This window comes from Dromiciops gliroides, chromosome 3 (genome assembly GCF_019393635.1).
Source record: "Dromiciops gliroides isolate mDroGli1 chromosome 3, mDroGli1.pri, whole genome shotgun sequence".
Lineage (NCBI taxonomy): Eukaryota > Metazoa > Chordata > Mammalia > Microbiotheria > Microbiotheriidae > Dromiciops > Dromiciops gliroides.
In genome coordinates, this window is record NC_057863.1 from 77264429 (window position 1) to 77287793 (window position 23365).

The 23365-nt window shown below is 36.1% G+C and overlaps 1 protein-coding gene across 3 annotated transcripts in view; it reads left to right on the forward strand.

Annotated features, from left to right (window-relative positions):
* Positions 1 to 23365, forward strand: part of ERBB4 (erb-b2 receptor tyrosine kinase 4) — a 1387693-nt gene that overhangs the window by 957826 nt on the left and 406502 nt on the right. For all 3 annotated transcript variants that reach the window (XM_043992847.1, XM_043992848.1, XM_043992846.1), the window contains exon 6: positions 20775 to 20893. In XM_043992847.1, coding sequence (XP_043848782.1) covers positions 20775 to 20893 — 119 coding nt within the window. The remainder of the gene's footprint in view (positions 1 to 20774; positions 20894 to 23365) is intronic.

Genomic DNA, 23365 nt, shown 5'->3' on the forward strand with positions numbered 1-23365 from the left:
TTGTTGGTGATGACATAGGATCAGGAGTATAATCAGCCCTCTGTATGACTATGGTGGACTGAAGAAAGAGACATAGAGATTGAGGTACTTGGCCCTTTGAGAGAACATCTAGTATCAGTGCAGCCATTCAAGTGCAGAGGAAACCTATGTAGCACATATTGAACTTCCTGGAAAAGGGGTGTGGGGGGAGGAATTGTGCAAATCTTAAGTAAAATGAAAAATACACATAATATGAAACAGGGTTATGTTGAGGTGTGTGTCTGGGTTGGCAGAGGGTGAGGTAAGAGAATCCATGAAGATCAAGAAAGACCTTGATTAGTAAGTGACCCATGAGCTGAACTTTGAAGAAACCCCTAGGCATTAGAGGTGAAAGTGAGAAGCAAGTACATACTAGGTATGGAAAGCAGGGTATGCCAAGGTGCAGAGATGGGAGGTTGAACTTGTGTCTGAGAAACAGCAATTGGAAGAGTTTGTCTGAACTGTAAGAGTGTGAAAAGAAGCATACCACAACATAAGCAAGTAAATATGCCAAAGGTACGCGATGGTGCTGTGGAAGTTTAGAGTGGGGAAAGATAATGAAATTATGGATTGATTATTTGTTTCAGCCCTTATCAGGGTCAAGGAAATGACATCTTCCAAGAAGTGCTGCTTTCTGATACTGAAAATGAAGCAGGAAATATCTCGTGTGTCATTGAGTGGTGGCAAATGACAAATTGCTCAGTCTTGGGGAGAACAAGGCCCCGATAATGAATGTCTTGTTAGTGGGGAAGTGAAGCAAAGAAGAGAGATCTGAACGAAAATATATTGGCCTGAACAAAAGTGGTTGGTAAACAAAAATCCAAGTATCACAAGGATTTCACAACATTTATGAACTTGAGCTGAGATTTGCAGGAGGCAGAAATTTTTAAAAGAAGAAGAAAAGTGAAAGTGTTTTGTAGAATTAGTAGAACCTGAAATTCAAAGTGTGACTACTCTGACAATTTGCTGGGGATAATCATCTGCAAACCTGACAGACCTGGATTTGGCAATGAAAAGGCTTTGTGATTTAATTTGTACACTGGGTCTGCAAGCTGAGGTTAGCCTTGATCTGCTGCTGCATAAATTAAATGTCTCAAACTTTTTGTGTTTTCCTCCCAAAGAATTTACTGGTTTTAAGATTAGCAACTGCTGCCCCCTCACCCCCAGAGCAACTCATCTGCTTAATTTTCATGCTAAATTTGCAAATATTTGTACCTTTATAAAGCTCCTAGTGAAATACCATCCAAGACCAAGTGAAATGTGATTAATGCAAGCACTGCTATTGTTGCTGGTCACAGGCCACTCAGTGACAAGAACATTTGAAACTACATTGGTGGAGATTGCTTTAAATTGGATTTATTTCTGGTGCTCTGTGCTATAGATCACACAAAGTTATGGTCTTTGTGGGAAGATTAGAGCAAATTGGACATCTGTAGAGACCCAAAGCATGTCATGCATTTGTACAGTTAGACCTCACCTGAAAATCAGCATAGGAAAATGGTTTTTACAAAGCTATTTCATATTCTTTTCCTTACCTCACATTTGACATTCAAGTAGCCATATGCCTATATAAATCTCAGTGGAGAATCTATTCCTTGCTCAGTTGCCAAGGGTTTGCATCAGGCTTTTGATCAACACTGGAATGCATGCCTCCTTTGGACTTGTGATCCTAACAGCACGGTATTTTTAAGGTGGGCAAAATTGTGGTACACCTTGTTACACAGAACAGCTTAAGTAAATTGATTCAGTGGATTAATGTAGTCATGTCAGGGAGAGGAAAACTTATCAGCTGAACTAAAGTCTGAAGTCTTTACATGTTATTCTGTAGGCTTAGGTATTCCTTTAGCTTAAGAGTGACAACTATCCATTGGTAAGAACTGAGACCCAAGAGCTGAGCCCTCTGGGTACTGATTTTGAGGGTGGCTAAGCCTTAAGAAATCAATAATGATGATGAAAGGAACAAAGTTATCTCTGGGCCAGCAAGATATATGAAGTCCCCTTATCTCATTTAAAATAGTTCCTGAATGCCCTTTTATCTTTAAGCACACTATCAGCCTAGCTTTCTGAGGGCTTCTATTGTCAGGCATGTTTGTTGTTTCATCTCACATATGCCTTTTGTGCTCTTAGGAGCTGTGTCATGTTGGCTAAACACGGCATTTGGAAGGAGGGAAAACGCATTACCTCTTAGAGTAGTGGTTAGTTCTTTAACATTATCACCAGTTTTGTGCCCCAAATCAAAACCTGGCCTGTGACAATGTATTCATAGTTATAACTTTTCTTGTCTCAGCTTTGGGTACTCCTCTATAAAAATCTCACAGTCCTATATAAATGTGGGCTACTATTATTATTAATATTGGGAAATGATTTTTTTTTAAGTTCAGCAGAGCATGTGGTTTATAGCCTACATCCTCACAGATTTCTAAGCTACTACTCTTAAAGTTGTTTTTCAGTCATGTCTGACTCCGTGTGATCCCTTTTTGGGATTTTCTTGGCAAAAATACTGGGGTGTCTTCTTTTTTTTCCCTTTCCTGCTCCAGCTCACTTTACAGATGAGGCAACTAAGGCAAACATGCTTAAGTGACTTGGCTGCAGTCACATAGCTAGTAAGAGTCTGAGATAGGATTTAAACTCAGATCTTCCTTATTCCAAGCCAAGTCATTTGATTATCATATAAATTGTATATTTCATTCTTAGAAATTTGAATATTAAGGAAATATATGATTTTGCTTCACTGGATCTGAAATCTCAGCAAGATGAGGATTGCCTCCAATGGACTGATCACAACCTATCCATAACTTTTCAACTACAGATATTCTTATATATGTCTTTTCATAATCCATAGAGAAAGGAACCACCCAATGTAACAGAGCTCCTCCTTTGATCATTTAACAATTCTTGGACACTGTTATAATGCTGGTATTATCCTTCTATCTTTTTTCTTTTCTTTTTTTCTTGTTCATACTATATACCCATCTCACCTACTTTTCCAGTTTCCTGGTTGATATCTTTTATTCAATCAAGCATTAAACATTTGTTAAGTATTGACTATGTGCCAGGCAGGGCAGCTAGTTGGCACAGTGGATAAATCACCTGCCCTGAAGTAAGTAGGGCCTTAACTCAAATCTGGCCCCAGACACTTCTACTTGTGTGAGCCTGGGCGAGTCACTTAACCTTATTTGCCCCAGTTCTTCATCTATAAAATGATCTGGAAGAAGAAATGACAAACCACTACCATATCTTTGCCAAGAAAACCCCAAATGGGGTCAGGGAGAGTCAAACACAACTGAAATGTTGTGTCTGACAACATTTAAGAAACCAATCTTAAACAATAACAACAACAACAACAACAACAATAACAACAAGACACTGTGCTAAGTGGCTTTTATCCCATTTCTAAGGTACAAATTTCTCTTGGTAATACGCTTCAGCCTATTTATTTTCCAATAAGGTATCTTACTTGTGAATGTTAGAATCATATAAGATTTCTTCATGGATACAACCACAGAGATAATCTTGTTTCATTATTTTATGATGATTAATATCAAAATATGCAAAAAAGAGAGAGATATATGTTCACCAAAGTGTTGACCACTTTTAAAAAGGATATTCTAGAAGATGGTGGAAAAAAGGCAGTAAACACTTATACTTCCTGACATAATTACTCCAAAAAAACCAAAACAAAACAAAACAAACAAACCTCCAAACACAGCCAGAAAACAACTCCTAGAGCAGCAGAATCTACAAAAAGATGGCTGAGACTATTTTCCAGCCAAAGACAGCTTGAGATTTCAGCAGAAGAGGGAGCCGGGATGGAAGTAGAGTCCAGCCCCACAATCATGCTGACCCAGATTCAGCTCCAGGCAGACTATGCCAGGGTAACTTACCCCTGAGCCTCTGAATCAGCTGCAGTTCCAGTGTCTTCTGGAACTCAGCTCACTCTCTAGTGAGAAGGCTAAAAAACTGTCTGGTGGGGGGCGGCGAATGTATGCAGTAGCTAAGGTGAGATTTGGATGTCCTACTCCAGTGGGAAACCAGGAAGAAACCTTGAGAGGTGGCAGCCCAGGTGGGGGAGGGGTACAGGATTGTGAGACCTAGCAACCACAGCGCACACAGTCTTGTTGCCTGGTTGATTGGCAAATTACCTGGGGTTATCTATAGATCAGAGAAAGGGCCATGCAAGTGAAGAACCTGCCCCTAATTAAATCATAACACCTGGGACCTCTTGAACCTTGGGACAGTATATCCAGGAAGCAGGATCCCACACTAAGAAGGAATTAAAATTCAAGTGAAAGATGGACAGGATGAGCAGGCAGAGAAAGTTGTGAACCATAGAAAGCTTCTTTAGTGACAAGGAAGATTGAGATGCATCCTCAGAAGAGGATAGCAATGTCAGGGCCCCTACATCTAAAGCTTCCAAGAAAAATATGACTTGGTCTCAGGCCATAGCGGTGCTCAAAAAGGACTTTGAAGATTAAGTTAGAGAGGTAGAGGAAAAAATGGAAAGAGAAATGAGGGTGATGCAGGAAAGACCTGAGAAAAATGTCAATAGCTTGAAAATCCAAATGGAAAAAGAGATACAAAAGCTCTCTGATGAAAATAATTGCCTAAGAATTAGGATTGAACCAATGGAAGCTAGTGACTTTATGAGAAACCAAGACACAATAAAGCAAATTCAAATGAATAAAAAAAATAGAGGGCAATGTGAAATATTTTTTTGGAAAAACTGCTGACCTGGAAAATAGGTCCAGGAGAGATAGTTTGAAAATCACTGGACTACCTGAAAACAATGATCAAGGAAAGAGTTTAGACATCATCTTGCAAGAGATTGTCAGGAAAAAATGCCCTGATATTCTAGAAGCAGAAGGTAAAATAGAAATTGAAAGAATCCACAGATCACCTCCTGAAAGAGATCCCCAAAGGAAAACTTCCAGGAATATTATAGCCAAATTCCAGAGCTCCCAGGTCAAGGAGAAAATATTGCAAGCTGCCAGAAAGAAGCAATTCAAATACTGTGGAACCATGGTAAAGATAGTACAGGATCTAGCAACTTCTACATTAAAAGATAGGAGAGCATGGAATATGATATCCGGAGGACAAAAGAATTGGGTTTACAACCAAAAATCACCTACCCAGCAAAACTGAGTTTAATCATTCAGGAGAAAAAATGGGACTTCAATGAAAAAGAGGAGTTTCAAGCATTTGTGATGAAAATACCTGAACTAAATAGAAAATTTGACTTTCAAATGCAAGACCCTAGAGAAGCATAAGAAGATAAACAGGAAAAAGAAATCATGAAAGATGTTAAAAGGTTAAACTGTTTACATTCCTACATGGGAAGATGACATAAGAGCCTTCTGAGTATTAGGGAAGATGATAGAAGTAAATTTAGACAGAGGGCACAGGGAGGAATTGATTATGAAGGGATGATACCTGTAAAGCATTTTTTTGGTTTATCTTTTTTGGGAGGGTTGGGGGGGTGGAGGGGTTGAGTTGATGAGTGTCTTGTGTCTGAGGCTGGATTTGGACTCAGGTCCTCCTGGGTCCAGGGTTGGTGCTTTGTCCTCCCTGTCACCTACCTGTCATCTTTGGGGTAAAATTATGGGGGGAGAAGAATACACTGGAGAAGAGGATAGGGGAGTGGAAGAATGGGGTGAAATCTCACATGAAAGAAGCTGGAAAGGACATATGGAGTAGGGGGAGAGATGGGAGAGGCATAGGGAAGTGAAGGAGCCTTACACATGTCAGAATTAGCTCAAAGACCTTAATCTCATCAGAGTGGGCTCAAAGAGTAAATACCATACTCACCCAATTAGGTGGAGTAATCTAACTCTGAAGGAAAGTAGGAGGGGAAGAGGATAAGTAGGTAAGGGTGAAAGAAGGGAGGGCAGAGCAGAGCAGAGGAGGGGGGCAGTCAGAAACAAAATACTTTTAAAGAGAAATAGGGTAAAAGAAGATAGAAATTAGAGTAAATATCATGGGAATGGAATAGGATGGAGGGAAACAGTTATGATGATTGATTATGATGGCAAAATGTATGGTAGTTCCTTTGCTGGGCTATTATGAAGAAAATTTTTTTTCAAGTTTAAGGTACTGTATAAAAGTTATGATGAACAGTATGCTATCAGAAAAACCTGGAAAGACCTACATGAACTGAAGCAGAGTGAAATGTACTGTATACAAAATAACAGCAATAGTATAAGATGATCTTCTGGGAAAGACATGGCTATTTTCAGCAAGGCAATGACCTGATATAACTCTGAAGGACTTATGAAAATTGCAGTCCATCTACAGAGAAAGAACTGATGATATCTGAAAACAGATTGAAGCATAATTTTTTTGATAGTTCCTTAATCTGAAGTTTTGTTTTTGTCTTTTTTCTTTCACAACCTGGCTAATGTGGAGGTTTTGCATGACTACTCATATATAATTTATTTTGGATTGCTTGAGTTCTTGAGGGTAGGGGTGGGGATGGAGGGAGGAAGAGAAGTTGGAACACAAAGTTTTAAAAAATTGATGTCAAAATTTGTTTTTACAAGTAATTTGGAAAATAAAGTTCTAAAAAGAAAAAAAAAAGAATATTCTATTCATAGGTGAGTTGAGAGTGAAACGTATTGCAGATGATAAATTCTTCAGCTGCTTGTTCTGGCAGTACTTCATACTGATTGTGCCATACCTCAGAATACAGTGTTACCTCAGTGGTATCCATGGTTATTCAAAAGAGATTGATATAATCATCTACAAAGGAAATAAAAAAAAGTGGAAAAGAAATGTTGTTGTTCAGCCATTTTCAGTCCTGTTCAACTTTTCATGACCTCATTTGGGGTTTTCATGGCAAGCATACTGGAGTGGTTTGCCCTTTCCTTCTCCAGATTTTTTTTACAGATGAAAAAACTGAAGTAAACAGAGTTAAGTGACTTGCCCAGGGTGACAAAGTCAGTAAGTGTCTGAGACTGTATTTGAACTCAGGAAGATCAGTCTTCTTGACTCCTGGCCTGGCACTCTAAAGACTGCCACCTGGCTGCCACCAGTAAGTAATACTTACTACCTAAATTCTGACACAGTTATTTGGCCAACTCATTAACTCAGTTTATCATTATGGATGTCTTAACAGGAAGAAGTAAGCACTATGGATTATGTTTAGAGAATTGTATAGTGCTTTCAGCAATCCTAAATTGTTTTGCTGACATAACAAAGTCACCTTTCTAACAATAGTAGTCTCCTAATGATGTTATTGAGTTGTGATCATGAAATCACATAATTTACAAAGAAACAAAAATGTGGCTGCCTCAAAAGATAATTTTACGATGAGTGTAATTAGGCTGCAGAATATTGCTATGACTAGATAGATATAGACACAAATTTATATATAAAATTTAAGTGTTTTAATTTTTTTTGCCTTTACTCAAAAAATATATACTGAAGGAATATACATTTTCCCCGGTAAGGGGGCAGGGGGAGATGTATCAATATGTGTTGTTGTTGTTGTTGTTGCTGTTCCAACATTTTATTCATGTCCAAATATTTGTGATCCTATTTGGAATTTTCTTGGCAAAAATACTGGAGTAGTTTGCCATTTCCTTCTCAATCTCATTTTCATAGGTGAGGAAGTGAAGGAGACAATTTTAAGGGACTTGCCCTGGGTTACACAGCTGATAAGTATCTGAGGCCAGATTTGAATTCAGGAAGATGAGTCTTCCTGGATCAAAGCCCACTGCTCTATCCACTGTGCCACCTAGCTATGTATCTATATCTGTGCCTAAATATCCCTTCATGAACCATAACTAATTGGTGAATCTGACTTTTAAGTGAATATAATGAAAACATTTATGGAGAGCTTCTTATTTTGCCTGGTACGGTACTTATCAATATCATTCATTTTCACTTATTCACTGAAACCAGATTTCTAGTATGATTTGTTTCCCCTCAACATGTAGTCTTATTGATCATTCTGTCCCTTCATTATCTGTCACATGTGCCTTTTTCTCCAAGAAAAATAGCTTATATACTTTGTTTCCAAAGAAAATTTAATGATAATTATGTTAGTGGATATAGAGAGGTGGGTGGAGATATTGTAGTTGGTTTTATTTTACCATCAATAAAAGGCTTTTTGGTAGTTTCTATACTGATTAACTAAAATGAAATAGTCTATACAAAAATTTTGGATAACATATGGCTTCTACACAGGAATTACAAATTCATATGGAAAAATTTCAGCATACTCTAGTATTTTCCACAATAATTTATCATGTCTATGTAGAAAGAAAATTATTTTCTAGATTTTTTCATAAATTATATTATTTGGTTTGGCAAAACTAATGACTTCTTGCATGTTTATGTGAGGGTTAAACTTTAAAATCATAATTTCTAATATTATTTTTTCTAATACTCCTTAAAATGTGGTGCATAGTATTTCATCTAAATTATTTTTCAATTGCACTTAAAGTAGGATTTTTAATTTAAAAGAAAAGTAAGATATTTTATTCAGAAAAAAATCATCAAACATTTCTGTGAAAAGCAGAAAGTCTCAGAAAGAAATGTAAAAGTTCCAATGCTAAATTAAAAAACAATAAACTATTTATACAAACATATACTTGTACATGTATCATTTGTCTGAAGCATAATAGTATTTACAGTCTTTTTGCAACAAATGTTGTTTAAAAGAAGGTGCCGATGCAGTAAATATCCAATTAGAGCAGTGAAAAGCAAGTGAGAGCTAATGGGCAAGAGAGAAAGAGCTGAACCAGCAGCCAAGATCAATCAGGGTAACAGAGAGCCTTTGCAAAAAGCCAGCATCTTTAATTAACATCCTTGTATTTCGCTAATAACTTTGCATGTTCATAAGCCTTCCTTATTGATTTCAGTTACTTCTCATTTTTTTCTTTGTGGATTTATGGTTTCTTGACATATTGTAAAATTAAAGGAAACATTACAATGCACTCATTAATTGAATGCTTTTCTGAAACTAAAACAAAACATGAGTTTAAGAAGCTGAGAAAAAATAAAAACAAAACAAAAATGGACCTACCCTAAAGAAGATTAAAATTTTTCTAAAGTACTAATCTGGTCAGCAGGGCAGAGTGTAGTGACTTGTATTGCCTGCCCAAACCCACCAAATTTGGAAGGATTCAGATACAGTGGGGTAAGATCTTTTGTGCCTGAGAAGACCAGGAAGTCACGTTAATGAATGCTACCTGGAGCTACCAGGAAGCAAAGGAGGCACAGATTGATCCTTACTTCATCTTTGGGCTAAGACAGTCTGGGCATCTATAGCTTTTTTGTTTTTTTGTTTGTTTTTGCAGGGCAATGGGGGTTAAGTGACTTGCCCAAGGTCACACAGCTAGTAAGTGTCAAATGTGCGAGGCCGGATTTGAACTCAGGTTCTCCTGAATCCAGGGCCGGTGCTTTATCCACTGCGCCACCTAGCTGCCCCTCATCTATAGCTTTTTATTGCATAACACATGTTATAGAAAGAGGTTATAACTCTATAAATAGATAGTGGTCCTTTCACACTTGCCACAGGTCAAACAGCATGTATCAGAAGTTGTGCTTAAACCCAGGTCTTTTTGGTTCCAAGGCCATCTCTCTATATAATATGCCACACTATACCCAATATTTACTATTAAAAATGTATAAACCATCTCATAAAATGTGCAGTCACCTATAGATTAGCCTGTAAGTAGCTGATATTCCTGTGAACTTCTTTGTAATATTATCCATTGAGTTTCTGAATGTATTATTAAATCTTTTGTTTATACAACTCTCTTGTTGAGACTGTCACTATTTTTGTTGATTTGAAACAAAACTGAAAGTGAAAGTTTTAAATTTGTACCTAAACAAAATAACAAACAAAACAACTTAGTTACCTGTCCTGTGGACATGAAAGCCAGTTTAAAGAGGATCTACTTACTTTTTGAGGTTTCAGTTTAGGCTTGATTGGGGCTTTGTTGCTACATAATGGAAATCAGAGAAGAGAGGAATTGAGGTGAAATGGTAAGAAAATGGCCTGGGAAACTTGGTGACCTCTCTCCTTAGCTTTTCCTGCATCAGAAAAACAGGCCTTTATACCTTTGAACTGAATTCCCAAAATATCATATCCTCTAATATTCATATCCCAGAAGTGAATATAAATGAAATGTTCCGAGCATTTTGAAATTTCTGAACTCTTGCATATGCAGCTTCATAGAGATGAAAGCCATTCCAGTTGTATGGTAGAGTACATGGCTGTATTATTCATCACCACTTCTGATGGTAGTTATGGGAACCAGGGTGAGGAGAAGAGAAAAGGGTATAGTCTAGAAAAAGAAAAGAGGAGTGTTTTCTTTCATGACTTGAAACTTTACAAAAGCTGATGGATAACTTTTCTGTACTCTTTGTTTTAAACTTGATACTTCTCACTGGGGCAGCAAGGTAGCACAGTGGATAGAGCATTGGACCTGGATTCAGGAGGACCTGAGTTCAAATCTGGCCTCAGACACTTGATATATACAAGCTGTGGGACCCTGGGCAAGTCACTTAACTCTTATTGCCCTGCCAAAGAAGAAGAAGAAGAAGAAAAAGAAGAAGAAGGAGGAGGAGGAGGAGGACGGGGAGGGGGAGGAGGAAGAGGAGAAGAAGCAGCTACCGCCACCACCTGGATTTGAACTCAGGTCCTCCGGAATCCAAGGCCAGTGTTTCATCCACTATGCCACCTAGCTGCCCTATAATAACTTTTTGATGTGGTTTTAGTGTGTTGTGTGTGTTTACCTATCTTTCAATCTATCTTTAGCAATGGGGGAAAGTAGAGAGGAAGGGGAATGGAATTGCCAAGGTAGTATAATTCAATTATAGTTTCCTACTCTATTGCTAATGAAAATCTTTTTTTTTTTAATTTTTTTTGGTGAGGCAATTGGGGTTAAGTGACTTACCCAGGGTCACACAGCCAGTAAGTGTTAAGTGTCTGAGGCTGGATTTGAACTCAGGTCCTCCCGAATCCAGGGCCAGTGCTCTATCCATTGTACCACCTACCTGCCTGCTAATGAAAATCTTTGACTGCTTAGAGTCATGTCTTCTCTATTGTGGGTTTACACATTGCCAATATTTTTCTGAGACTTCTTCATCCAAAGTTCTGTAAAGAGCCTGCCAAACAATCCATAATTTCTCCCTCGGGGTTGTATGCATGAACAATTATTGGAATATGGCAATTTATTGACTGTCTCAAGCACTTTGGTGATGCTTGTAGCCTATTAATTAGAATTTCCCTGGTGGGTAGAAGTCTAGTTTAAAATCAGCTCTGAGGTTCCTCAATGAGTCTTCATGCATAGCTTTGTAAAATTGATTGAATAAGATTTCATAATTGTACAAAGCAGCTGGTGATAAGGAACAGATCAGACAAGATACCTTCAAGTCTGACATAACTCACAATATCATTATGGCATAGCCTTGAGATCTTGGTGAACTCAGTGCATTTTTTTTTTTCTGGGGCAAAGAGTCAATGCTAATTAGTCATTACCAAAATCTTAGGCTTAATGAAGTTGTGGCATGTTCTGTGTCAGTGTTATTGTTTGAACGATGTGTAGAGGGCTGGCAGTCATTTACTTTATTTATCCCATATCTCTCACACACACATCTAAGATAAGACTTTTGCTATTGCACAAAAGCATTATGCTATGTTATTAAACCTGGAAGTAAATGGTGAGTAGATGCTAGTTGGCCTAAAATTGGACAAATATCATGGCATCTAATATCATAAGACTATAGTTAATAGTAAGTTTTCACATTTCATTTAAAAAATGGACATGGTAATGGTTCCATTGAAATCTTCTGGCATTTGCACTACTATCTGGTTTGTCAGAGAAACTATGTAATACAATAGGATTAAGGAAGTCAAGGAAAATTTGCAGTTCCTATTTGAAGAAATACTCATCAGAATATCCCCAAATTCATTCCAATCTGACCTAATTTAATTTAATCAGTATTTAAATACTTAACATATGGAAATTACTCTAATAGGTATTGATAGTACAAAGACAAAATGAAAAAAATAATAGTTTCTGCCCTTAAAGATCTTCCATTTTAGTGTGTGTGTGTGTGTGTGTGTGTGTGTGGCAGGGGGGAGACAGTGAAGATGCAACAGATAAACAGGTAAATATTTGCTTGAAAATATGAGGAAAATAAGAGTTTAACAAACAGAGGGATCAGGAAGGGCATCTAGTAAGTCAGCTAACTACTCCAAAGCCCATTTTACACTTATACTAAATGTTACGGCCAGATGGGTTCTTGAAAACACTCCTCTTCCGAAGAATTACTTACCCACACCATCCAATCAAAAATTAAGTCAAAGTTTTTACTATTTGGCACACAGAGGCATGGCTGGGAGAAGAAGTCTAACTTCGACTCCCTGAACAAAGCAGAAGATGACAATTTGATAGAGACGAAAAGGGGGTGGAGGGAGGTAGAGACCTAAGACTGAAAAGTGACAGCAGATTGAAAATGATGATGTTAGTTATTTGGAAATATGAATCATAACAATTCCACATTTCTAACTCGAAATTATTGTCACTATCTCTTCCTAATCGCATAGCAAACGCGACTGGCTCCCCACTAAGCTCATGTCATAAACTTGAAGAGCCCAGCTTTCTGAGTGGTTGCCTTATTAGCTGTCTGACCAACCACTACCTGGTTAATCAACTACATTGATTCTCTAAGGAAAGAGTCATCTTTGATTGACCCCAATAAGCTGATCAACCACATTTATCCATGGTCATGGTGTCACCCCTCAGGGCCAGAGCATCCCTAACTGGACCCAGGCCTACCAGGCTGCTATTACACTAAATTGGAATAATAAATAAAAAAGGCGTCATGGCATTGTGGATGAAAAGCTAGCCTTGTGGTCAGGAAGAGCAGAATTCAAGTCCTCTCTCTGACACAAACTGACTGTCAGACTCTCAGACAAAAACTGGGCTAGTCACTGAACCTCTCAGTGTTCTAGGCCAGCTAGATATGGGAACTACTAAACCATACATAAGGATCCCTGCAGAGCTACATTTTGACTTTGAAGCCAACATATTAGCATTATCTATGGTCTGTTGTCTTTTTGTTTATTTTATCAAATATTTACCAACTTGAGATTGTGTGGAGGGTGCAGTGCAGCCCATGGGCAGCATGTTTGGCACCTCAGCTCAAGATAACTCTTTCTGATTCTAAGTTACAAAGAAGGTGCTGACTTGAATCAGTAGAGGCAAGTTTCTCCCCTGAGAGTTCTCTATTTCAGTGAAATTATAGGTCTAATCTCTATCCTAGGCCTAGCCAAATAATACCTGTACTTCATGCCTCACAGAGTCATTGTGAGGCCTAAATGATGAGTACTTTGTAAATACTTGAATTTTGTCAGATTTGAGTTATCAGGAGCATAGTCCTGTCTAATTGTTCCCTCTATGAAAGAGGCAATACAGTGTAATATGGGACAATATAATGCCAAGTCAGGGGACAATTGGACAGGACCACCCCCTAAAATCTCAGTGATATAAGGAGAGCTTTGTGAAGGAAGATGATATATTACAATTGCAGCCTTTTTTGTCAGAAATACAATACTATGAAGAATAGGGATGTTACTGGCTGTCAGATAAAGAATGGTTGTCATTAAACACTAAATAAAATAAAGTCCAGTGGGATAGAAAAAATAAGCTGTGCAGGTGCCATGATATAGTGGAAAGAACCCTGAACAAGGAGGCCCAGGTTCTAGTCCTGCCTCTTCCACTGGATGGCTCTTTGACCTTGGATACTCACTCATTTCCTGCTTCTACGAAACGATGGGTTTTAACTAAGTCACCTTGAAGATTCCTTCCAACTTTGAAATGTTTGATTGTATGAATCTGGTAGCACTGGGGCAGAGGAAGATGAGGATAATATTGGGGCTTGTGGGGGATTAAGACATGCTCATTCCAAGGACGGTCTGGAAGGGTGCTCTCCCCAGTCAGATATGTTCTGGTGTATGGCGAGGTCTCAATCCTAGAAAGGGATAATTGATGCAGGATCCTTTGAGGATCTTTGGGGACTAGATCTCTTGGACCCTGAGTTGGACCAGCAGCCAGTGTATCTTTCCTAGGGAAGCAAGGTGTACCTTGTGAGTGAATATAGACCTTTCTTTTGGCTCTTCCCTACTCAGTACCCCACTTAGTTGTCCTGAAAAAGACTAAAGCAGACATACCTCCAGGGCATTGCATCTTAAAGCCTTTCTTTGTAAAGTTGGAATAAAGTATAGGGTTGTGCTGAGGCAGAGAACAGGAAAGAACATGAGAAGGTTGGAGTCATCTCTGTTTACTATGCCCAGGGACAGGATTCACTTCTATTGAGATTGTTTCATCTGGTGCCTCAGTGTCACAGAGGTTATCTTGTCATGGAGGTGAGTTCATAAAGCCTACATCAGCAGCAAACCCTGTCAGTTGTTTCTAAATTGAACCACCCCAGAAAAAGACTTTATATCTCTCTTCTAACTATTCATTTGGCTAAGTTGGTATAGGCCAATCATCAGAAGGTTGGCCATTAAGTTTTGCATGTATAGATATATACAGAGAAGCACATATATGTATCTGTATAGCTTTTATACATAAACACACTATATATGTATATGTGTACTACATATGTCTCTTGTATGTATGTGTTTATATATATATGCATATATATGTATATATATATATGTATATATATATATATATATATATTTGTGTGTATATCCATGTTTTAGATGTGTGTATCTCCCTAGCAACTTATTTAGGCCATCTACTAAGCCATGAGGAGAGAGATTTTCCATAATAATGAAATCAAAAAGGTTTTGAAGTGCTCAACAGAATAGGTGCTTACTTTTTTAAAAGAGAAAGGAATATGGATAAAGCACTGGCCTTGGATTCAGGAGTACCTGAGTTCAAATCCAGCCTCAGACACTTGACACTTACTAGCTGTGTGACCCTAGGCAAGTCACTTAACCCCAATTGCCTCACTAAAAAAAACAAAAAAAGAATGAATGAATGAAAGAGTGGACACATAACTTCACTAAGCTGACTTCACAGAAAGGATCTCATGTCTAGGGACTTCTCTAATTAAAGTACCTGGTTATTTGCAAAGAGAGTCAAGTTCCCCTGGTCCTTTTCTTTAGAATAAACTTGAGGAGGGCAGCTAGGTGGCGCAGTGGATAAAGCACTGGCCCTGGATTCAGGAGGACCTGAGTTCAAATCCAGACTCAGGTACTTGAAACTTACTAGCTGTGTGACCCTGGGCAAGTCACTTAACCCTCATTGCCCTGCTCAAAAAAGAAAAAGAAAAGAAAGAAAGAAAGAAAGAAAGAAAAGGAAATGAGACTGGAAAATAGAATAAACTTGACATGTGTAGGGAATGGAAGCAGAAGCCAATGTGATAAAGCTACCCTGATGGTTGTGAAGCTTCTGGCATAGATTTCTTTTCTCTAACTGAGCTGTCTTCCCTGCAGGATAGCCTATATGTAGGATTCTTTTGAACCTTTAAGCATCACCCTTGGAGAGCTCTTGGAATATTCATAATCCAACTTCAATTCTGCTTTCAAAGCCCCTGACCCCATTACAATAAATACTTAAACTTCCGAGTGTTTACCTTATCCAGTTAACCAATCGTTATTAATGGTGTAGTAACAAATGAGTGGACCAGTTAGAATCCCACAAAAATGTTTCTAATGTATCCCCATGCAGTGATTAAGAAAGGATACTAAATACTAAAAAATGCTAATGAAATAATATTCAAGTCAGGATAGAAACTAATAAAACCCAAGTAATTATATGTTAATGGTTCTGTGGAGGCCATGAAAGTCATCTTGGTGTGTTTAAGTTAACTTTAGTTTTTGTTTCTAAATGATGTATGGGTATGGTTGGGAGTGCTAATTTATATAAAGTGCATGGAACTCATCAGTCTAGCCAGAGGAATTAAATATGTTTACCTTGTAGAAACCTTCATTTTGTCCTATAATAGCATCTCTGTGTTACAAAGGAGCAAAGGATAACTTTTTTCTTGAAACGAGAAAGTTCATAAACATGAGAAATTTATCTTAGGTGCAATACCTGACTGCTTAGGGATGAAACTTCTTGTTTCCTTGCCTTCATTTACTTCTTTGATTTAATTCTTCAATACATGTATGTGTGTGTATACAAACAGGGAAGTATGTCCTTATCTGTGAGAACAATGGATCTTATAAAGCTTGAAACCAATTATTATATTTTATATAATGAAAATTTCAAGTATTTCAGATTCAAATACTTGTGACCATTTTATAGATTCATTATTTATATTAATTGGGAATCATTATTCACACTAATCTAGACCTAACAGTAGGTGGCTTTATCCATCTGTCTCTCCATCAACTCTAAAAACAAAAGTGTCCTGCTTTAGTTATTGTCTTACATGTTTTATCATTTTTATGTAGATACCTACTTCTTTCAAATTGAGCAAATATTACAGCATTTTTATTTTAGTGTTAATAATAAACTTTTACTGGAACACAACCATATTAATTTACTTAACATATTGTCTTTTTAAGATGTTTTATTTCATTTTCAGTTCTGACTTTCTCCTCTCACACATTGAGAAATCAAAAAAAATTTTTTTTAAGTATTTGGTATCACCACACCTATGATTACATATGTGTATGTATATGTATATGCACAAATAAATTCCTATATTATCTATGTCATATATGTATTGATGTACATGTGCATGTGTGTATGCTTCACTCTACACTCTGAATCTGGTTCACCACAAGTTCTTCCAAGTTGTAGTTAATTGCATTTTATTGATCAGACTTCCTAAATCTTTCGAAGTTGTTTGTCTTACAGTATTACGGTTTTTGTATAAATTGTTTTGCTGATTTTGCTCACTTTACTTTGCATCATTTCATACAAGTTTTGCAGGATTTTCTAAAACCATATTCATAACAACAAAATATTATGATATTAATAATGAAAAAATGAATGTTGTTCCTAAGCTTAAAGCAAACTAGAAAAATAATCACTGAACGATGCTTGTCCATTCCTTTTCATTATGTATAGGAACATGTGGATCTTTGCTTTTTTATTAAGAAATAAAATCTTGGGAGAAAAAGAAGCATAAATAAATTAACTCATTAAATGTGGCTTTTCAAATTTCATATAAAACAATAAGAAATTCATTTGTCTAAACTTTCTGCAACTGCTTTGGAAAAATAGGTTATGCGCTTTGCAAAAATTGTCCTATTTATTTTGAATTATCACAGCTAGAAACTAGTTGTCATCTTAATTTACTAGGCTATTTTTGCATATTAGCTCAGAGCAGGAATGGTAATCTTAGAATTATACTGTCTCAGAAAATATTATTTGCCACATATGTCATGTTTCATAGGAAAATGTGGGGAATAATTTTAAAAGAATTTCCAGGTCAGTTTTTAGTTTTCTCATGTGATATTTATTATGTGTGTTTACACATATTTATTTTTATCTGGATCTATCATCTATCTATAATCTATCTATCTGTCTATCTATCTAATCTGTTTATGTTTTCCTACATAAATGTATATTACCACATAATACAACCCAGTTTAGTAATATTTATTAAGCTTGATCAATATTGTCTTCAATTGTCTTCTTAACAACTTGGATATTTTTTGCAAATTATACCCACAACGAGAACATTAACCCTAAGATTGTATTCTCTTAAAGTATTAATTTCCATACATTGTATGTGCCAAAACTATGACCTTATTTTTTTCATATGAAGTTATGGGTGATGTTTATAAAAGTTCAGGATAAGTTTATTGGTGTATGTAGGTAGATGTATATATGTTTACACACAGAGACAAAAGAGATACATCATTTAGTCCAGTTCAGTAATATTTATTAAGCATGAAGAATTCATATTATCTTGAATTATTTGCTTTGAAAAAATAGTTGCATGCATTACAGAATTTGTATTGCTTATTTTGAATGATCACAACTGTAGGCTCTAGTTATCTTCTTAACAATTAGTCTGTTTTCACAAATTAATCTCAGAACATGAACATCAACCCTAGGATTGCATGCTATTAGAAAGTTATTTAGATTATTTACATGCATCAAAAGTATGATTTCATTTTTTCCAGGAAACATTGATAATCCCTTAAAATGAAGTTGAGTCAATTTTAAAATATCTTATGATAAGCATATACAAATGCCACATAATTCAGTTTTATTCAACTATATTTATTAAGCTTGATCGATTCATATGTAAACTAAAACTGTATTTAAATAATGGGAAAATGATGCTCTTTATAGCCTTCACAAATCTCAAGTTATCTTAAAGTTAACATAGAAATTCAAAGAGATACATATATCTTCTTTTTTTTTTTTTTTTTAGTGAGGCAATTGGGGTTAAGTGACTTGCCCAGGGTCACACAGCTAGTAAGGGTTAAGTGTTTGAGGCCGGATTTGAACTCAGGTCCTCCTGAATCCAGGGCCGGTGCTCTATCCACTGCGCCACCTAGCTGCCCCTTATATCTTCTTTAAAATGTGGTATTTCCATCAAGATTAAGAATATCAAGACTGACCTTACATTAACATCTTATGTTGTTAATGTCTACTTAACACATGGTGAAATGCCCATTCTCTGCTCAAATTAGGAGGTTGTGCCTGCATTAACAGTGTAAACCTAATGGTTTGTTTATTTAACTCCTGGCTGTTGCCTTAATTAGAGGCTAATGCCAAGTCAAAGAACTATTTTTGAATGTTCTAAAATGGCATTTTGCCACTTCACCAGTTTCATTCATTTCATTCATTATGTCTCTTATGTGCAATGCAGTCTCTTTTGAAGAATCAATAATCACATCCCTAAGTTGAGGGGAAAAAATCAGTTGAAGAAAATGTCTAATTTTGGTGATTTCTTAGCTAATTAGATAGAGATTATATAAAACAAAGTTATATAAAACTTCTTAAAGATCAAATCACCGAATTATAATGAGATATTCAAATAGCTAAGAACTCGAAAACTCTAAAATTCAACTTTAGAAATCCAGGCTGCTCCAAATAACTTCTGAAATCTTTTGACATTAAAGATCATAAATTTATAAAATTTAATATTAGAATAGAATTGAAACCATTAGGTTCAACCCTTTTATTTTATAAATAGAGGAACAGAGGCACATGGAAATTAAATGGCTTGGCAAAAGTAATGGGCAGTACTGAACCTCTTTAGCTTCCAGCCTATTATGCTTTTCACTATTCCACAGTGTTATTTATACATATTAGAAACTAGATAGAAATTTAAATTTTAAACCTACAGTGTTCTGATGTTTCAAATTCTGTTTTGCTTTGGGCTGTTTGTCATGTTTTATTATTGATTTCTATCCCCCCATATATTCTAGCTCTAGATCTCTGATCACATAAATAGGAATATGAGTGATCTTATCATATGCAATATGAGTGTGCCTATTTCATATGAGTATTGTGTAGTATATTCTAAAGCTTTCCTAATAGTGATCTGAAGCTAAACAGAAAAGTCTTCAAAAGTAAACCACAAATAATATGTGGAAAAAAATGAAAGGAATTATTGAAGGTTACTTGGCCTTTTAAAAAATTGTTGGATGCATCTTTATTTCTACAGTGTTGTTCTTTTTCCCCTCAGTGTTCTGTCATCACTCATTCTCCTTTTAATTGGCTTTACCATTTTCCCTAGTGTTAAACAAATAATATTGATTTGACCTTGGGGAAAATGGTGTTAATTTATGAAGCAAAATTGGACATTTTAAAACCTTTTCTGAGGAAAGCTGTTCATTTTTATGAACACAATAAATTTTATATGATACAAACAGGAGACAGGGTCCTAGGTTGAACTCCACTAAGGAAGGCTGTCGTTTCTCATTTTCCTTTGCACCTAGGTAGAGATCATGGCTACCATATGTATTTCACGTTGTTTTGATGATCAAATGTATTTTGAAGATCTGAACATCTAATCCAATCTAATTCGATATAAAAACAATCATCGAGGACCTGAGATGTGCAAAGCTCTATGTTAGAGTTACATAGAACAGACATGAGTGTTATGTGTGTATTAAGTTTTCGGGGTTATGTTCAAATCCATGATTTCATGGAATTGATGTGGAGATTTTTACAGATTGTCAAACTTGTGTATTTTTAAATCCTATATGCTTTCCTGGATCACTGAGAGGTTAAGTAACTTGCTTGGTGTCATATAGTTAAACATGTTTTAGAGGTCGGTCTTGAATACTGTTCTTCCAGTTTCCAAGGCTAGTCCTGAATCCACCAGGCCTTTCTGACTGTAAAATCCTTGAGGGCAGAGATGGTTTTGACTTTGGGTTTTGTATTCCCAGACTAGGACAGTGCTTGACATATAGTAGACATTAAATGTTTACTGATTGTTTGAAATACTGCTCTACTTCTCTTATTCTCAAAGTTCTCTCTTCTTCTCATTCTTCTCAAAAATATTAAGCTTATCAATTTTGATAGATGCCCTACTTTTTCCACTTATAAAATTAGCCCTCTAGCTATAAATTAAAATTAAGCATAACTGTGCAAATCACTTTCAATAACACCTATAAAGATCTTGTGAGGTTCTAAAAAAATAAATGTTCTATCAAATAGTTTATTTATGGATGACAGAGTATGGTATCCTCTAGCATCCCTGTTTTAGTTAGTTACTGCAGAGAATTGTGTTATTGAAAAATGTCTCTCATTTACTTTAATGTTTATCTTTTGGCACATCTTTAACCTGTATGATGTCTTTGTGTTTTGTAGTGACCAAGACGGTATGTGCAGAACAGTGTGATGGCAGATGCTACGGCCCCTATGTAAGTGACTGCTGTCACCGAGAATGTGCTGGAGGCTGCTCAGGACCTAAAGACACAGACTGCTTTGTATGTTGAGGAGTTCTGCCTTCCTTTCCCCCTTCTCCCCCCCCCCTCCTTCCTATTTGGCACATTCACACTGAAGCTCAAACACCTGAAAATCAAAAGAAAGAAACCTAATTTGATCAAGATCAGAAAGATATTATCCATGTCCATATTGGAAAGAAAGATATCATTCCTTCAGTGTGGAGTTATCAGTTAGTGTCATTATTATTTATTTTGGATTATTGTGTGCTTTTACTTAACTGAGCTTTTGTATATTGTGTAATATACTGTTAAAAAAAATGTTCTTATAGAAGACAGGCTTGAAGAACAATCTAATTGGTCATTTGGAAGAAGGAAAAGCTAGTATTATTCTTTACTTTGGAGTGTTTTTGGCCTCAATGAATTTTGCCCTCAGTTTTTAACAAATGTTGTCATTCAAAGTTGTTCCATCTTTGAGCCTGAATCCATATGTCTTCTGTGTGACTGCATTATTAAATTATTTTTACAGAATATATATTTTGAAATATTAACAGATACTATTATTAACTTATCTGTTTTCCTTGGCAGTTTGTATGGCTTACAAGCTTAAATTACCTATTAAAACATTTATGAGATTTATAAACACAGATTTAGAGCCATTTGTATGCTAATATGTATTATTTTTATCTTAAATGAAGACACTTTTACTCCCCTAAAATTAACTTTTATAGCTTGTTGGGACACTTTTAAATTATAATTTAATCCTTTCAGTATTGTTCTTTGTTTTCCCTCTAATTTTGACAACATTGTGCAAGCTGTAGTTAAACCAAGCTCTCCCTGTTTTCATAAATTTTTCCAATTAGGTTTAGATTAAAACCATATACATAATCTGTTTTCTAAAAGAGCAATTTCTTAATTTCCTTTGTTCCTTCAAAAACATACTTAGAAAAGAATATCATTTTAAAACCACTTAATAAGAAGTTAAATTCCCTATAAACCATATTCCAAAATTAAGGCAATTAATGTTTCTGACAGCAGGCAGGTTCCACAGTCCATAGTAAGTCTGTAATGATGAAAAAAAAAATACCGTAGTAAGGTGCTGAATGAGGAAGAAGGAGCCAAAATGTAGATAAATTTATGAAGGTGTTATAGCTTTTGATTTGTCTACTAGTATGAGACTAGAGTGGAAGCAGGGCAAGCATTATGACTACTGTATCACAAAATTTGCAAGTGTGATATTTTTCTAGTCACTGATCACTATAGATTTTATACTTTATAACAAGTATAGCCATTTCCATACAGGAATCTCCTTTAATACTTTTGTGTTAATTCACTGAGTGAATGTATAGCTAGATTGTACCCTGTTCTTCACACCACTCATTTCTCGATTGTCTCGCAGTGATCTAGGGATCTCCTTTGGACCTATGATGTGGGAGATTTAAAAAAAAATGTAATACCCAAACTTTGGTGTGTGAACAACACTTATGAAGTTTAATTATTTTTCCCCCCTCTGGGTTACTTTGCTTTGTTCCCAGGCAAGCAGTGTATAATATTACATAATACATGCCACTGTAGCAATTATAAGGCCACACTGAGCTTTGTAGTTATAAATTAAAACTTACTGAGTTTTCTAGATTGGTTTTTAATAGATTCTTCCTGGAAAGTGTCATCTTAGGGAGAAATATACCATCCTTATGCCTCATTCTGAATATACATCTAGTAGGCTATCACGAGGGAAATGTGTTTGTGATAAAGTGCTTGGTTAAACTACAATGGATATAGGAAATGTATTGAGGAAACACAGCAAATTAATGCTTATTAATAAATATACTAACAATTTACAATCCAACCAAAAAAAAAAAAACTGTGCTTGGTTCACATTTGCTTTGCAAAACCTAAAATATTTCAGTGTGAAAACTTTTTGTAATGTGAGAAAAAAAACATTTATCCATATATTTTTTTTTGCACCACAATGTTGATATATATCTTCACTTCTGAAAACAAGTTCCATAATCCTCTGGGGATTAAAGATTATTTCAGCAAATCAAGAAAAAAAAGAACTCTTTAATAATTTCAAGACTAGGGTGAAAGTTAAAATCTGAACCATATGATAATTTGGAAATGGGAACTATTCATTGGGTGGGCTTTGAATAAAATATCACATTATGAGAAGACAGGAGACAAGTGTCTTTTATGATTTAATCACTAACTTTCCATAGTTACTTCTTTTCATAATTATAGTAACTATAGTCCAAATTAGTCACCTGCCAAGATGTTTTCCGTAGTCAGTGGTAGGTGGTGGCCAAGCTGAAGTGAAAAGAAAAAGTCCAGCTCTTCCCTTCTTCACCCTGAAAGATGGTAAATGACATTAGTTAACTTGACTAAGGATAATGCTCACTTTCCTGACTCAAAGGAAATCCTGCTCCTTTGATGGCATAATTAGGAGCTTGGTTGTCAGATGGTATTTGGCCTAATACCAGCAGAGACCATAAAGTCAAGCAAGACCAGAAGGTCAGA